The following is a 17614-nucleotide window of genomic DNA, read 5'->3' as shown; positions in this document are numbered from 1 at the left end:
CATGTTTGCCCCATCTTTGATGCCATGTTTCCCCCATCTTTGCACGTTTCTCTCCATCTTTGCAGCCATGTTTTCCCCGTGCTCACCATGTTTGCCCCGTGCTCTGTTTGTATATGCCCCTTGCTCCCATGTTGCCCCCCATGCTAGCTCTGTCCCCCGTGCTCCCATGTTTGCCCCGTGCTCCCCATGTTTCCCCCGTGCGCTCCATGTTTCCCCCGTGCTGGCTCTGTCCCCCGTGCGCTCCATGTTTCCCCCGTGCGCTCCATGTTTCCCCCGTGCGCTCCATGTTTCCCCCGTGCGCTCCGTGTTTCCCCCGTGCGCTCCGTGTTTCCCCCGTGCTGGCTCTGTCCCCGTGCGCTCCATGTTTCCCCCGTGCGCTCCATGTTTCCCCCGTGCTGGCTCTGTCCCCGTGCGCTCCATGTTTCCCCCGTGCGCTCCATGTTTCCCCCGTGCTGGCTCTGTCCTCGTGCGCTCCATGTTTCCCCCGTGCGCTTCATGTTTCCCCCGTGCGCTTCATGTTTCCCGTGCGCTCCATGTTTCCCCCGTGCTCCCCATGTGTCCCCCGTGCGCTGCATGTTTCTCCCGTGCTCCCATGTTTCCCCCGTGCTGGCTCTGTCCCTGTGCGCTCCATGTTTCCCCCGTGCTCCCCATGTTTCCCCCGTGCTGGCTCTGTCCCTGTGCGCTCCATGTTTTCCCCGTGCTCACCATGTTTGCCCCGTGCTCTGTTTGTATATGCCCCTTGCTTCCATGTTCCCCCCCATGCTAGCTCTGTCCCCCGTGCTCCCATGTTTGCCCCGTGCTCCCATGTTTGCCCCGTGCTCCCCATGTTTCCCCCGTGCGCTCCATGTTTCCCCCGTGCTGGCTCTGTCCCCCGTGCGCTCCATGTTTCCCCCGTGCGCTCCATGTTTCCCCCGTGCGCTCCATGTTTCCCCCGTGCGCTCCATGTTTCCCCCGTGCGCTCCATGTTTCCCCCGTGCGCTCCATGTTTCCCCCGTGCGCTCCATGTTTCCCCCGTGCTGGCTCTGTCCCCGTGCGCTCCATGTTTCCCCCGTGCGCTCCATGTTTCCCCCGTGCGCTCCATGTTTCCCCCGTGCTGGCTCTGTCCTCGTGCGCTCCATGTTTCCCCCGTGCGCTTCATGTTTCCCCCGTGCGCTTCATGTTTCCCGTGCGCTCCATGTTTCCCCCGTGCTCCCCATGTGTCCCCCGTGCGCTGCATGTTTCTCCCGTGCTCCCATGTTTCCCCCATGCTGGCTCTGTCCCTGTGCGCTCCATGTTTCCCCCGTGCTCCCCATGTTTCCCCCGTGCAGGCTCTGTCCCCCCCACATCTTGGCACAGCCGCACAGAGGCTAAAAATAAAAAAAAAAACTCACCTTCTGGCCCCCACTCCTCCACTGCTGCATCCTCAGTCACTTCAGTTCCCGCGCGCCACAAGACACCGGCACCGCCTACTGACGCTCCTCCGTCTCCTAGGCAACAGGCCTGCAGCCCAGGAGAGGAGGCGTGTCAGAGCGAGGAGAAATGTCTCCTCTGCTAAACACCAGTTTGAGCTGCCGGCGCGACCACACCAGCAGATCAAACTGGCGCAGTGTGGCGACAGCACGCGTGCCAGCACAAACGGCTCTGCGTGCCCTGTCTGGCACGCGTGCCATAGGTTCGCCATCACTGCTTTAGGGGAACCAAACAGAATTCTAGTGGTTTGAGGGGTTGAATAATAAATGACCCTCTGAATAAACTTTTCACAATTTAAAGAAAAAAAAAAAAAAAGGAAATAACATTCTTTTTTTGCTGCAGTGCATTTCACACTTCCAGGCTGATCTACAGTCCAAATGTCACAATGCCAAGTTAATTCCGAATGTGTAAACCTGCTAAATCTGCAGGGGGTTGAATACTACTTGTAGGCACTCTGTGTATATATATGTGTATATATATGTATGTATATGTGTATATATATGTATGTATATGTGTATATATATATATGTATATGTGTATATATATATGTATGTATATGTGTATATATATATATGTATATGTGTATATATATATATATGTATATGTGTATATATATATATGTATATGTGTATATATATATATATGTATATGTGTATATATATATATATGTATATGTGTATATATATATATGTATATGTGTATATGTATATGTGTATATGTGTATATATATATGTGTATATGTGTATATATATATGTGTATATGTGTATATATATATGTGTATATGTGTATATATATATATGTGTATATGTGTATATATATATATGTGTATATGTGTATATATATATATGTGTATATGTGTATATATATGTGTATATGTGTATATATATATGTGTATATGTGTATATATATATGTGTATATGTGTATATATATATATATATATATGTATATGTGTATATATATATGTATATGTGTATATATATATGTGTATATGTGTATATATATATGTGTATATGTGTATATATATATATATATATGTATATGTGTGTATATATATATGTGTATATGTGTATATATATATATATGTATATGTGTATATGTATATGTGTATATGTATATGTGTATATGTATATGTGTGTATATGTGTATATGTATATGTGTATATATATATTATTATTATTATTTATTTATAGAGCACCATTAATTCCATGGTGCTGTACATGAGAAGGGGGTTACATACAAAATACGTATACAAGTTACAGTAGACAGACTAGTACAGAGGGAAGAGGGCCCTACCCTTGCGGGCTTACATTCTATAGGATTATGGGGAGGAGACAATAGGTGGGGTGTAGGTCAGGCGGCGGCTCCGCACGGTGGTCGGGCGGCAGCTCCGCACGGTGGTCGGGCGGCAGCGAGTTCATTGTAGATTGTAGGCATTTCTGAACAGATGAGTTTTCAGGTTCCGTTTGAAGTTTGCAAGGGTAGGGGATAGTCTGACGTGTTGAGGCAGCGAGTTCCAGGAGACTGGGGATGCTCGGGAGAAGTCTTGGAGTCGGTTGCGTGAGGAGCGAATGAGAGAGGAGGAGAGGAGGAGATCTTGGGAGGACCGGAGGTGACGTGTTGGAGTGTAGTGGGAGAGTAGTTCGGAGATGTACGGAGGGGAAAGATTATGCACAGCTTTGTAGGTCAGTGTTAGAAGTTTGAATTGGATACGGTGGAAGATTGGAAGCCAGTGGAGGGACATGCAGAGGGGAGAAGCGGGGTGGTATTGAGGAGAGAGGTGGATAAGTCGGGCAGCAGAGTTAAGGATGGACTGGAGAGGGGCGAGCGTGTTGGCAGGGAGGCCACAGAGGAGGATGTTACAGTAGTCGAGGCGGGAGATTATGAGGGCATGCACTAGCATTTTAGTAGATTGCAAATTGAGGAAAGGGCGGATTCTGGAAATATTTTTGAGTTGAAGACGGCAGGAGGTGGTGAGGGACTGGATGTGTGGTATGAAGGATAAGGCAGAGTCAAAGGTCACTCCGAGGCAGCGAACTTTGGGTACTGGCGAGAGCGTGGTGTTATTTATTGTAATAGATAGATCAGGTGGAGAGTGTAGGTGAGACGGAGGAAAGATGATTAGTTCAGTTTTGGCCACATTGAGCTTTAGGAAGCGAGAGGAGAAGAAGGAGGATATAGCAGATAGACATTTCGGGATTTTGGACAGCAGAGATGTGGCATCTGGGCCAGAGAGGTAGATCTGGGTGTCGTCGGCATATAGGTGGTATTGGAAGCCATGGGACTTTATGAGTTGTCCTAGGCCAAATGTGTAGATAGAGAAAAGTAGGGGTCCTAGGACAGAGCCTTGAGGGACGCCAACAGAGAGATGGTGGGATGAAGAGGTTGTGTGAGAGTGGGAGACACTGAAAGTGCGATTTGAGAGGTATGAAGAGATCCAAGAGAGGGCAAGATCTCTGACACCAAGGGAAGAGAGGGTCTGTAATAGGAGGGAGTGGTCAACGGTATCGAAGGCTGAGGACAGGTCTAGGAGTAGGAGTATAGAGAAGTGCTTGTTCGCTTTGGCAGTAAGCAAGTCATTTGTGATTTTAGTCAGGGCAGTTTCGGTAGAGTGATGTGGACGGAAGCCGGACTGTAGGTTGTCAAAGAGAGCGTTAGAGGAGAGGTGGGAGGAAAGTTCAGCATGGACATGCTGTTCCAGGAGTTTTGAGGCAAGTGGGAGTAGTGATATGGGGCGATAGCTGGTAGTAGAGGTTGGATCGAGGGAAGGTTTCTTTAGGATAGGTGTGACTGTTGCATGTTTAAAGGCAGAGGGGAAGGTTCCAGTCGTTAAAGATAGGTTGAAGAGGTGGGTTAAGGCTGGAGTAAGGATGGTGGTGAGGTTGGGAAGGAGGTGGGATGGCATGGGGTCAAGTGCGCAGGTGGTGAGGTGCGCTTTTGAGAGAAGACGTGCAAGCTCTCCTTCGGTGATGGTGGGGAGGAAGTTTATGGGAGAGGGGCAGTGGTCAGCTACATGAAGGGGTTGTGGTGGCTGAGCAGAGAAGACTTGCCTTATTAGGTCGATTTTTTCTTGGAAATAGGTGGCAAAGTCTTCTGCAGAAATGAGGGAGGTTGGAGGGGGCAGTGGTGGGCGAAGGAGGGAGTTGAAAGTGTTGAATAACTGTTTGGGGTTGTGTGTTAGAGAGGATATGAGGTTTCTGAAGTAATCGTGTTTAGCGGAGGTGAGGACTGAGCGAAATGTGTGAATTGCATTTTTGAATGTGGTGAAGTCTTCCTGGGAGTGCGTTTTCTTCCACCGCCGCTCTGCAGCCCTAGACCTTTGCCGAAGTTTTTTAGTGAGGCTGTTGTGCCAGGGCTGTCTATTGATTCGTCTCACTCTGCCATGCACAAGGGGAGCGACTGAATCAATAGCTGATGTGAGGGTGGTGTTGTAGAAAGTGGTGGCGCTGTCTGTGTCGTGGAGGGACGATATGGAGGACAGTGGGAGGATAGAGTCGGCGAGGGTGTGCATGTTGAGGTGTGCAAGGTTTCTGCGGGGATGTGCTAGGTGCTGGACAGGGGGGGTAGGTGAGGAGGACAGGGCTGAAAAGGTCAGAAGATGGTGGTCAGATAGGGGGAGGGGGGAAGTTGTGAAGTCAGAAAGGGGACAGAGGCGGGTGAAGATAAGGTCTAGTGTGTGTCCATCTTTGTGGGTGGCAGAGGTGGACCACTGAGTTAAGCCAAACGACGAAGCAAGGGAGAGGAGTTTGGAAGCAGCTTGTTGGCGAGTGTCAGTGGGGATGTTGAAGTCACCCATGATGATGGTGGGAATGTCAGCAGAGAGAAAGTGTAGAAGCCAGGCAGAAAAGTGGTCGAGGAAGGCAGTGGTGGCGCCCGGGGGTCTGTATATGACAGCCACTTGGAGGTTGGAGGGAGAATAGATTCGGACAGAGTGCACTTCAAAGGAAGGCAGGTCGAGGGAGGGTAGAGGTGGGATTGGATTAAAGCTGCAGTTGTTAGAAAGAAGGCGGCCCACTCCTCCACCTTGTCTATTGCCAGGGCGAGGAGTGTGGGAGAAGTGCAGGCCACCGCAGCATAGTGCAGCTGGGGAGGCAGAGTTGGATGGTGTCAGCCATGTTTCGGTGATGCCCAGAAAGGATAGATTGCTGGAGGTAAAGAGATCATGAATGATGTGCAGTTTATTACACACTGAACGGGCATTCCAGAGCGCTCCTGAGAGAGGGGGCGGCGGAGTCGGTGAGAGGGGAATAGTTTTTATGTTGGATAGATTGCGGTAGTTACTATTATGTGGAGAGTGGTGGGTGGGTGATAAAGAGGGGTGTACCATCCATGGGGGGCCAGGATTGGGGGCTATGTCACCAGCAGTGAGAAGGAGTAGAGAAAGGGAGAGCAGGTGGGAGAAGGAGAGTGGACGGCATGGTCTGCGCGATATTAGGAGCGATCAGAGGTTCAGGAATAGGTCAGCAGATGAGGACAGATGAGAAGGCAGGAGGGACGGGGAGATGAATATTTGCTTAGAGGGTGCTGGGGTGTGGGGATAGCGAAGGAGAGTGAGGAGGAGAGGGGCAAAGACTGTGAGGGCATAGGTGAACATGGTGGGAGTAGTGTGGTAAGTATATGATTTAACAAGTAAGTTGTGTCAGTGGGAAGCTTGGTTAGAAAGAGCTGAAGTTTACCTTCTGGTCCTGTCTGGTTCATTTCTGGTATATTTCTGACACTTATGAGGCACTTATCCAGAGGCACGCACACAGACCACGGTCATAGACCTAGTGCAGTACTTATATACATGTCTCATTGACCCAGATGAACATCAGCTGACCAGCAGGGGTGAGGCACATGAAAGAATTACAAACAGGTAGGAAGCACTCAAAGAAAAAAAAAAAAAAATACAGACAGGATTTAACTAATTATACGTGTATATGTGTATATATATGTATATGTGTATATGTGTGTATATATATATATATATATATATATATGTATATGTATATGTATTATAAAATGTATGTGTGTGTGTGTGTTTATATTATGCAGTACATGCATTTTTTTTTATATTTTCTTCTTTCTCCTGTAATACCAGTGCGTGAATTTGGCATTTAATGTTTCTCCAATTGTTTATATACAGTATAGTCTTACATACCTTCATATATACATACAGCTATCTTCAGATTTGTTTATGTTCACCATTATGTGTGTATAAGTAAGAACATTTACTTGTGTGGTGGTAACCATATCGTACACGTGTCTTACCCTACTTTTCTAATATATACATTTTCAATCATACACTTTAATATACACATTTATTTTTATACATATAGATCTATCTATATATACATCTATATAAAAAAATGTTGGTACGTATTGTACCTACATTTTTTTTAATCCCCCTTTTTTCTTCTTCTCATTACAATTATACTGATACTCAGTTATTATGATGATACTCAGTTATGTGCATATATGTATTTTTTTCCCCTCTGTTTTTCTTCCCCCTTTTTTCCCTTCTCATAAACTACTCCCTATCACTATTCTGAGTGGAACCTATCTTGTTAAACCACTATATGGTCTTTGACACCACTCTGAAACTGAGCTCTCTAAAAATGTTTCTGGTGTGATGACTCTATATTCCCTCCTCCAGTAACCCAAATAAACATATTTTAGGATCCAGTGGAATAGCTACCAGGGAGGATAGAAAGGTGACTTTTGTGATATATTGTATAATACCAGTTAAAGGTTACGTATAGTTTGGATATGTAGTTGTTTCGCAATGAGGATTAGGAGAGAAAAAAACTTGATAAAACAAATGGATTTATTCAAATGTCAAAAATAATTAAAAATGAAATGGTTCTTTATACAGAAAAATGTTTGTTAGTGGAAGATAAAAATATATAGTCGGTCAATTGCATCTTACATATAACAGGTGTTTTTCCCTTCGAAAAAGCATCCAGCGAAATGGCGTCAGGGAAGCTTGGGGATCAGTGGCACAGTGTTACTATGGGTAATTATCCCTTTTCTCTCACATAGGCTCTTTTTTTACCACCTTATCCCTCTGATATGCAGACTTGATTGTATGTAAATTTCTGACACCTTTGATAACATGTCAGAGCATGTGCGGAGGTATAATGGGTTTTTTTTGCATGTATTAGCATTTGATCTACACTGTGCAAGTCTCTTTGCAAATAACCTTGCTATTTAATCCCGTTTGGAGCATTGTCCATTGACCTGACTATTCTTGTTATCTAGGTGCATATCAGCGTGACATTGAATGTTAGGAGCCTTTTTGGCCAGTGTACAAGCCAAATGTGTGTGTATTTTTAGTGCATATCTTTCTGAAATAACCCCCCTCTTTTGTGTCCTTGCCAAACTACCTCATATTCTACACAATTGCATTAATGTTTGTACTATTTTTATATAAATGAATAAACTATATGAATGTTACATGATTGGTCATGGTATTTTGTGCCTTGTTCTTTCAAATATAACAGGTGTTGTAGGAAATCAACAGTGGTAGGAGACTTCTCTTGTTATAGGAGGTGCTCGTCAGCCTTCTGAGAATGCTGCTGACATTCTGACTACCATGTACTCTGGCTCAGTTTAGATACATTTTTTCCTGCTGATCCAGCATGGGGATATACGTTTTTCATAACTAATACATGGTGACCACGCCAGTTGAATACACAACATACAACTTATATCCATTCATGGGTCTATGGTATTATTGCTGAACTAACGTAACTACCTATATTTTTTCATTTAATATTTCTTTATGGTTTCAAAAATTTATATAACAGAAAATGAATATAGGTATTTTGTGTTGCCCAATTTTACAGAATATGAAAAGGTTATAATATGACCTGGGCCTTTAAGTCTCGTAAAACATATAGTGCAATAAAATTTGTCACAAGTCTTGTAAGGAATAAAATCTATATAACATCCTATATGACATCCTAACCCAAATATATAGTAATCATTTATCTTTGTTCTATTTAGAATATAGAAGGCAACATCCTTCTGTAAAATCTTGTTGTATGTACGAACACGTAAACCTATGTATGTCAATTAGATGAAAGAGAGGCAGAGAAAGAGAGGCAGAGAAAGATGGGTAGAGGAAAAGAGGAGAGGAAGCGGAAGGCACAAGGGGAATGGGGAAAAGAGGGGAAATTCTGTGCCGTGATACCGCACCATCCTCTTATCAGGAAATCCGTCCCACCCTCTTGAACATTCATTGTGATAACGCGCCCGTAAGTAGCCAGGTTTGGAATTTCTGTGTCTCTCTGAATTGGAGCCACAGATACCAGGTAGAGAAATACAGGGAATCTCTCCCTTCGTCAAAAGCTCTCATCTCCTCCAGACGTCGCAGGGTATCTACGGCCTGCACCCAGTCTGCTCTTTTCAATGTATAGGTGGACCTCCAATGCCTCGGTATGATCTGCCTCATTGAAATCATGAAGTACGAAATCAGACCTCTTTTCGCCTTGGAGATTGCCCCTGTGTACATCGACAAGAGAGCTATTTCCGGTGAGGGTGTCACTCCCGTGTGATGTAAGTGATTATAGAGAGCAAAGACATCTTTCCAGAGTCCCTGTATCCCCGGGCAGGTCCACCAAACATGTAGCATTGTGCCCACCCAGGTCTGGCACCTTCAGCAAGTGTCCGAAACCTCTGGAAAGATTTTGTGTAGTCTGGCGGCTGTGCTGTACCACCGTGAGAGGATTTTATAATTGAGTTCTTGTATTCTACATGAAATGGTGGATTTGTGTGTTAGGTTAAATGACTTATACCATTGTGCTTTGGAAAAAGTCTGGCTCAATTCTGACTGCCAATGTCTTACGTACTCAGGTAGGTCGCCCCCCCTCCCGGCACTATTATGTTGTAGATTATTGAGACTGTGTGAGGAGGTGTTTCTCTAAGGAAGCATAGCTTTTCAAATGGAGTCAGATCCCTATGCATCTCGGATCCCGGAGCCAGTGAGTCTATGAAGCTACGTAGTTTTAAGTATTGAAACCAATCACTTGGTTCCCTTGGCCGGTCTCCAAGCAGGGACATCAATGATTTGCAACCTTGTTGGGTAATTGCATCTTTGACCCGTGGGATCCCTCCTGTCGGACGTGAAATCAGACTGGGACGAAGCTTGTGAAGCCAACACTGGAATGCGGGGTTGCCCACCAGTGGCGTCATAGGACCCGGTTCCCCTCTCAGTCTATATCGTCTATTGGCCTTCCTCCACGCGGTAGCCAAAGATAAGAGAATCGGGGAAACTCCCAGGGTCTCCAGACTAGTTCCAGATGACAACCTGAAGATTCCTTGTCATAGTCGGGCAGAAGTCATACTCAATCTCCACCCACAATTTTCTGTCTTTATTGTGGAGAAGATACAGTATGCAGCCGCCCACTGCCGCTGCGTGATAGGCTTTAAAATCCAGCAGCCCCAACCCTCCGTCCCAACGAGATTTATTCAGCATGGAATATTTCAATCGGGGTCTGGTACCGCGCCATATAAAATTGCTAATCATCTTCTTTAACTTGAGGAAGAAATTTTCTCCCAGGTTCAATGGGATGGTTTGAAACATATATAGTATTTTGGGTAGGACATCCATTTTAACTGTATTGACCCAAACCACGATATGGGGAGGTTATGCCAAGCCATGAGATCTTTTTGTATGTTTTTTTAAGAGGTCTGGAAAATTTTGGTCATATAGGTCTTTGTGTTTAGGAGAGACCCTGATCCCCAAATATTTAATGTAATTGCTGGTCCACTTAAAGGGGAAGACTGGTTTGAGGATATTCTCTTCTACAGACGGCAGCGATACATTTAAGATCTCTGTTTTTTGTAGGTTTACTTTAAAGTTGGAAAGTCTACCAAAGGTCTCGAACTCCTGTAGTATGACGGGTAAACTAGTCCTCGGCTGTGTCACATATATCAAGAGGTCGTCTGCAAACCGTGCCAGTTTGAGATGTTTGTCCTATCTGTATCCCTTTTACCGAAGGGTTTTTCCTGAGCGCATTTGCCAGGGATTCCATTACCAAAATGTAGAGGTATGGTGATAGGGGGCATCCCTGTCTGGTACCGTTTCTAATATTAAATGGGGCTGACAGGCGTCCATTGACGCCCACTTGTGCCGTTGGTTCATGATATAGTGCTTTTACCTATTGTAGTAAGCGTTAACGGCGCCAATTGCCTGCATCGTGGCTTCTAAAAAACCCCAATGGACTCTGTCAAATGCTTTTTCGGCATCCACTGTCAAGAGGCACATTGGGGTTTGATGCTGACAAGCCTGAGCCACCAGGGACAGGGTTCTAATAGTATTATCACGTGCCTCCCTCCCTGGAACAAATCCCACTTGGCTTTTGTTATCAACTTGGGAATAAAGAGGCCTGAGATTAGGCTTATCATTTTAGAGAATTTAATATCCACATTTATTAGTGAGATAGGTCTATAATTGGAACAAATCAGGGGTCCCTGCCAGGTTTTGGTATTACGGTTATTCGGGCTTGGAGTGTCTGTTTAGGGAACTGGCATGTGTTAGTTATAGAATTAAAGGCTTTCAACATTATAGGGTTACATGCCTCTCCACATATTTTATAAAACCGGGGGGTAAACCCATCAGGACCGGGACTTTTACCAACTTTAAGAGTTTTAATGGCATCGCTTAGCTCTGTGTCTGAGAAATCCTCGTCTATGTCTTCAGCTTCCACATCCTCAAGGGGGTCTGGTGCATATTTGTTGAGATATTCCAAAATGTCATGATGTCTCGCTTCGGATGTTCGGGCATGTGGAGTTGGGATGTTATAAAGTTTTGCATAGTAGTTTCTGAATTCTTCTAATATGTCAGGGGTGGAGTGTATCTGGGTTCCTGCCTGCGAGTTTAACGCAAGTATTGAGGTTTGTGTATGTCTGGTGTGTAGGGTTCTATCCAACAATCGTCCACTTTTATCTCCAAACTCAAAGATATTCCTACAAAATTTATCTCTGGCACACAGTGATTTTCGATCATGGATAGCTAATATTTGGTGACGTATATTAGATATTTCTGTTTTAAGGATGTCACTGGATCTGGTTTTATTTATCGTTTCTTTATGACCTTGTTGTAATAACAGCTCTTTTAGTTCCCTTGCACTTTCTTTTTTAATTCTGGATCCATGGGATATGCAAACCTCCCTAATCATACAATTCAGCGCTTCTCATTTGACCGGGGCAGGTGTGGAGTCTGCCACATGGTCTATTTTGAAGTTTGCAATAGTTTTATGAATATCCTCTAGACATTGCTCGTTCTTGAGCAGGTTGTCGTTCAGTCTCCATGTGTGTCCCACTCGCCCCTCCGTCTCTTACCCCAATCTCCCCATATACTGGCGTGTGGTCCTACCAGAGAAAGACATCCATTGAACAACCCGGGGATTTGTCCAGCAAGTCATGGGATATGAAAATGTGGTCCAGTCTGGTATAGCTATTATGAACTGTGGAGTGAAAGCTGTAGTCTCTGACTCCGAGATGTAAGACTCTCCAAAGGTCGACTAATTTAAGAGATGTTAGTTCTCTTTTCAATCTGCGTAGTGCCGAGGAGGGGATTGCAGACCTACCAGAGGACGAGTCCATGGCTCGATCCAGTATGAGGTTGAAGTCTCCTCCCAGGATAATACAGTTGCCACACGCAAACTATGCCAGTTTCTCCAGAGTCTCCATTCCAAAGGATACCTGGTCTTGGTTTGGAAAATAGATATTCGCAATAGTATAGGTATTGTTCAAAAAAGATATTTTAAGAAATAACCAGCGTCTCACTACCTATATTTTTTGGGTAATTTATTTTACTAGTATCCATAGCAAATATCTATTCGTTAATATGGACATTCTTAACCTACCAATTCTTCCTTTAACCTTTAGACTACGAGTCTTTCTGGCTGGTAGAAAAGCTTTAACTTGTCAAATCGAATCATGTTGAATGATTCCAAAGCAGATGGGTGTTTCTCAAGCAAGAAATTCAAAATAACTCACTCATACACTGCTTAGTGAAAACCCCCACTTCCGTTGCAATGCAATGTGAAGCCTTTTATGAATCAAAATTATTCACAAAAATCACTATTTTACAAGGTGGGAATCTCAACAGTGGGCAGCAAAAGGTTTTCTGCTATTGTTAGATCTGATCAATGTAAATTCTGAGCTTGTACTTCAGGTTTGATGACAGAAGAGCAACATGTATATTATTACTATGCTTCGTCAACACAACATGGGTTTTAATTCACTTGCTAATATTAAACTATGTAATGCTAATGTACCTGAGAAGCTCCTTTTAATATATACATCTTTTGAAGAATAATTCATATTGTTGTACTTTTGTTTTCTACTTCTGAAGAAGCGTTTTAAAAAGCTGGAGGGAAAAAAAGCTCAATAGGGTCTTACCCAGTAACAAGGAATAAAAGTAATAAGAGAATGTGCTCACAACCAGATGTAAAGTCTGTAACCAGCTGCTGCAGAGTCCACGTTCTAAAGAAGCCAAAGATCACTTGGGAACACTGTAAATGTGGGACTGTTACTGCACTACTGGAAATACGACATACATCCAGGAGAGGTATAATGCAAGGTGGTTTCATTCAATGGTTTTCGAAGTGTTACCCCACTGCTTCATCAGGAAATTCACGAGTATGAATTTGGTCATAGTGGTGGATTTCCTAATAAAGTGCGCTAACACTTCGAAATGCATTGAATTAAACCACCTTGCATTATACCTCTCCTGGATGTGTGTCATATCTCCTGCAACGCAGTAATAGTTCCACATTTGGTGTTCCTGAAGTAGTGTTTTGGAATTAATGTATTATTGTTGTGTAACCGTTTTCAATTTAAAAAAAATATATTGTTTTGGGTGGCATAAGTATCTGCTTTAAGGGCATAAAATGAAAAGTTTAAAAATTGCGACATTCTCTAAATTTACGATACAGTTGAAACCAGTTTACATACACTATCTAAGAAGACACATCTGCATGTTTTTCTCACTATCTGACATGAAATCAGAAAAACCTTTCCTGTTTTTTAGGTCAATTAGGATTACCACAATTATTTATATTTGCCAAATGCCAGATTAATGAAGGAGAGAGGATGTTGTAAGGCATTTTTTATTACTTTTTGCAACGTCAAGTTTACATACACTAAGAGTACTATGCCTTTAAGCAATATGGGATAGCCCATATGACGATTTCATGTCTTTGTAAGCTTGTGATAGGTTTATTGGCAACATTTGAGTTAATTAGATGGATGTATTTTAATGCACACCGGAACATACTGCTTCTTTGTGTAGCATCATGGGAAAGTCAAAACAATACAGCCAAGATCTCAGGAAGAGAATTGTGAACTTGTCTGGTTCATCCTTGGGTGCAATTTCCAGACACCTGAAGATGCCTCGTTGATCTGTACAAACAATTATACGCAAGTATAAACAAGATGGGAATGTCCAGGCATCATAGTGCTCAGGAAGTAGACTGGTTCTGAGTACCAGAGATGAACATGCTTTGGTCCAACATGTGAATATCAACCCAAGAACAAAAGGAAACAACCTTGTGAAGATGCTGTCAAAAGCTGGTAAGATTGTATCATTATCCACAGTGAAACGACTACTGTATCAATACAGGCTGAAAGGACACTTTGCCAGGAAGAAGCTAATACTTAAAAAAAAACAAAAAACCATAAAGCCAGATTAATGTTTGCAAATGGCCACAGGATAAATGACCCTAATTTCTGGAGACATGTCCTGTGGTCTGACGAAACTAAAATTGAATTGTTTGGCTGCAATGACCATCATTACGTTTTGAGGAAAAAGAGAAAACCTTTGAAGCCAAACCACACCATCCCAACTGTGAAATACGAGGGTAGCAGAAGCAACATCTCAAGACCTCAGCCATGAACTTAAAGCTTGGGTGGAAATGGGTCTTCAAAATGGACAATGACCCGAAGCATGCTGCCAAACTGGATACAAAGTGGCTTAAGGATAAAAAAGTCAATGTTTTGGTGTGGCCATCACAAAACCATGATCACAATCCTATTGAAAATGTATGGGCAAAGCTGAAAAGGCCGGTGCGAGCAAGGCAACCTACAAACATGGCTGTTACACCGGTTCTGTCAGGAGGAATGGGCCCACATTTCTACCACCTCTTGTGAGAAGCTTGTGGAAGGATATATAAAATGTCAAGGGCAAATACTAAGGAATTGTATGTAAACTTTTGACTTTGCAGAAAGGAATAAAAAAAAAATACTCTCTCTCATTATTCTGGCATTTGACAAATATAAATAATTTTGGTAACTGTAATTGACCTAAAGCAGGAAAGGTTTATTCTGATTTCATGTCAGATAGTGACAAAAATATGCACATGTGTATTTTTAGATTGTGTAAGTAAACTTCTGGCTTCAACTGTATTTTCACAGAAAAAATAAAAAAATGTAAACCTAAATTTGCCACTAACATAAAAACATTATCCGAATTACTGGGAAGTCTTGAGCGTTCCAGGGTTATTACCACATAAAGTGACACTGGTCAAAATTGGAAAATTTGCCCTGGTCAGGAATGTGAACAAGGCTTGGGGGTGATGGGGTTAAGGTGTTTGTGCGACGTGCAATGGTATTTCTTCATATTGTATTTACAGGTTTTTTTTTCACATTTGTCTTGGACCTGCATCATACTTTTTCTCCAGGATTACCCAGGATTTGGCCTGTAAACCTTTTTCCCCTCTGTCTTTATTACAGTTAGGAGACCCCAGGTAGGAATGTACATCACTTTCTAAATAAGTGACCTTCATAACTTTTAGTACTAAGCTTGAAATTGCACACAGGCCAGATTATTGATGTGGCAGCTTTTGACCAATGAGATTTCCAATCAAACAAAACCATATTCTTGTAGACTGTGAGCCTTCACGGGCAGGGACCTCTATCCTCCTGTACCTGTCTGTATCCTGTATTATTTGATTATTGTACTTGCCCCTATTATGTATATCCCTTTCACATGTAACGCGCCATGGAATTAATGGCGCTATAATAAAAAATATTTTTTTTTCCTCTTTATATTTCATCGCTTTGTACTCAGACATGAAAATTAAAATAATGCAGAGGGAATACATACTGTAGTATCACAACCTCCTCCTTTCACAGCCAGTTGTACGCCTGCTCTGTGGTTTCTGCTTTTACTGAGGAAATTGCAATATTTCCCCTTTTTTTTTTTTTTTCTTTTTCCTAAGCTGAAGGATATCCTCCTTCTTACCCATTTGCAAACACCCACCTTTCTTCAATGCCCTTTCACACTGCACTGTACATTGCAAGAGAGGGTGGCAATACAGGAGGATAGTGATGACCTACAGCGCCAAACCAAAAATGTTGAGACAGATATTCCGTCCAAAAACCAAGATGAAAGAGGCAAGTTCTATGTTTTGTACTGCTTGTAAATAGAGTAAGGTGTATCCCCTGTTCACTGCTGTACCTCTCTGTAATTCTTTGTCTTCTGATCAGTACTTGTAGTTGTTCTAGTGGTTAAGGGAAGTCAGTTTAATGAAAAAAGGTTTGCCCCATTCCTGTTTATTTCTGTACTCTGCCTTGAAGAAATTAGTTATGGGGACATCAGAAACAGTGATACTTATGGAGTCATTCATGCTTTTATTTTTATTTAATTTTTTTACCCTCTGAATGCGCTTGAGGGTCCCACACACATGAAACCTGCTGTGTCCTGTGAAGAAACTCAACACAAGAATATAGTTTGAATAATATATGGCTTTAAAATCAATTTTTTTTCTGATCATTTTTAAGCTGTACTTAAAGGGGTTATCCGGCTTATTTTACTTATTTTTTGTTATTTCTCGATTAGGCTACATTAGGGCAGGTAAGTAGATAGTAACTACTTACCCACCCTGCTGTCAGCTCCTCTCCCCCGGCTCAGAGCGGTCATGTGACCACTCCTGCCTTGATTTTCCTGCTTCCTGTGATATCACGTCAACAGGGGCTGGACCTTATTGACGGGCGGACATCTTGTTGCCGCCCTGCTGCCGACCAGGTATAGTGCGATGAGCCCCTGCCCCCTCTCATCCTTCCCCGCCCCCTCCCCACATTCCTTGCCCTCTGTCCAGGACACCGTCAGCGCTGTTTGCCTGACTGTGTCCTAAGCTCATTATGATGTATGGTGCCCGGGTAACTCTGTCCCCCCTTCCCCAGTGCGCTGTCTCTCTCCTCACTCTGTGATGAATGCAGCTTCCGGCGCTCCTGGTTTCTGAATAGTCAGGAGCAGATAGTAGGGAGGTCACCTGACACCAGCGGTCAACAGCACCGAGCTCTGCATCATCTAGCTGTAAGCGCGCTGCACTCAGCACAGGACGGAGGAGAAGAGACAACATGGGTAAGAGGGGGCAGAGAAGAGAGTGCACAGGTGATAACGGGGGCGGCACAGAAGAGACAGCATTGGTGTCAGGCAAAAAAGCAGATGACAGCGTCCTCTTGAGTGAAAATTCTTTCCTTTTTATTCCACCATAGTGCACAAAATATTTTTGTTCACTATGATGGAATAAAAAGGAAAGAATTCTGCATATTTTTGTGCACTATGATGGAATAAAAAGGAAAGAATTTTCACTCAAGGACGCTGTCGTCTGCTTTATTGCATGGTATGTGGAATCAAGTGATCCTTGATATTGGACTGGCGTCCCATTACCGCCAGATTGTGTACTACACAGGTGGCCATTGACTGTAGGTGCTGCAGTTTGTTGTGTTTCTAGGAGTATGGGTGACAGAGCGCAAGGAGGGCAAAGAAGAGAGTGCACGGGTGAGAGGCAGAGAAGAGTGTATGGGTGAGACAGAGCGGGGCGACAGAAGAGACAGCATGAGTGAGAGAGCGCAATGGGGGCAGAGAAGATTGCACAGGTGAGAGAGCAGGGGGGCAGAGAAGAGACCGCATTGGTGAGAAAGCGCTGGGGGGTGGCAGAGAAGAGTGCACGGGTGAGACAGTGCAGGAAGGGGGCAGAGAAGAGAGAGCATTGGTGAGAGAGAGCGTGAGGGAGGGCAGAGAAGAGTGTATGGGTGAGACAGAGCGGGAAGGGGGCAGAGAAGAGAGTGCACAGGTGAGAGACAGGGCTGGGGGACAGAGGAGAGTGCATATGTGGTGATTATATTATATAACTCCAGGAGTGTGTGGGTGGGTGTATGTGTGTATATAT

General features: G+C 43.7%; 1 protein-coding gene across 3 annotated transcripts in view; it reads left to right on the top strand.

Moving 5' to 3' along the window:
• Nucleotides 1–17614, top strand: part of RPS6KA1 (ribosomal protein S6 kinase A1) — a 652732-nt gene that overhangs the window by 249143 nt on the left and 385975 nt on the right. Inside the window, exon 1 of one of the 3 annotated variants that reach the window (XM_075335913.1) lies at nucleotides 15715–15833. The exons of the other annotated variants lie outside the window; for them this stretch is intronic. Coding sequence (XP_075192028.1) covers nucleotides 15768–15833 — 66 coding nt within the window. The 5' untranslated portion in view covers nucleotides 15715–15767. Of the gene's footprint in view, nucleotides 1–15714; nucleotides 15834–17614 lie in introns of those variants that run through there. 3 annotated transcript variants of the gene reach the window in all.

Source organism: Anomaloglossus baeobatrachus, chromosome 2, assembly GCF_048569485.1.
Source record: "Anomaloglossus baeobatrachus isolate aAnoBae1 chromosome 2, aAnoBae1.hap1, whole genome shotgun sequence".
In the NCBI taxonomy this organism is placed as follows: Eukaryota; Metazoa; Chordata; class Amphibia; order Anura; family Aromobatidae; genus Anomaloglossus; species Anomaloglossus baeobatrachus.
This window is presented reverse-complemented; position numbering and strand designations above follow the sequence as displayed.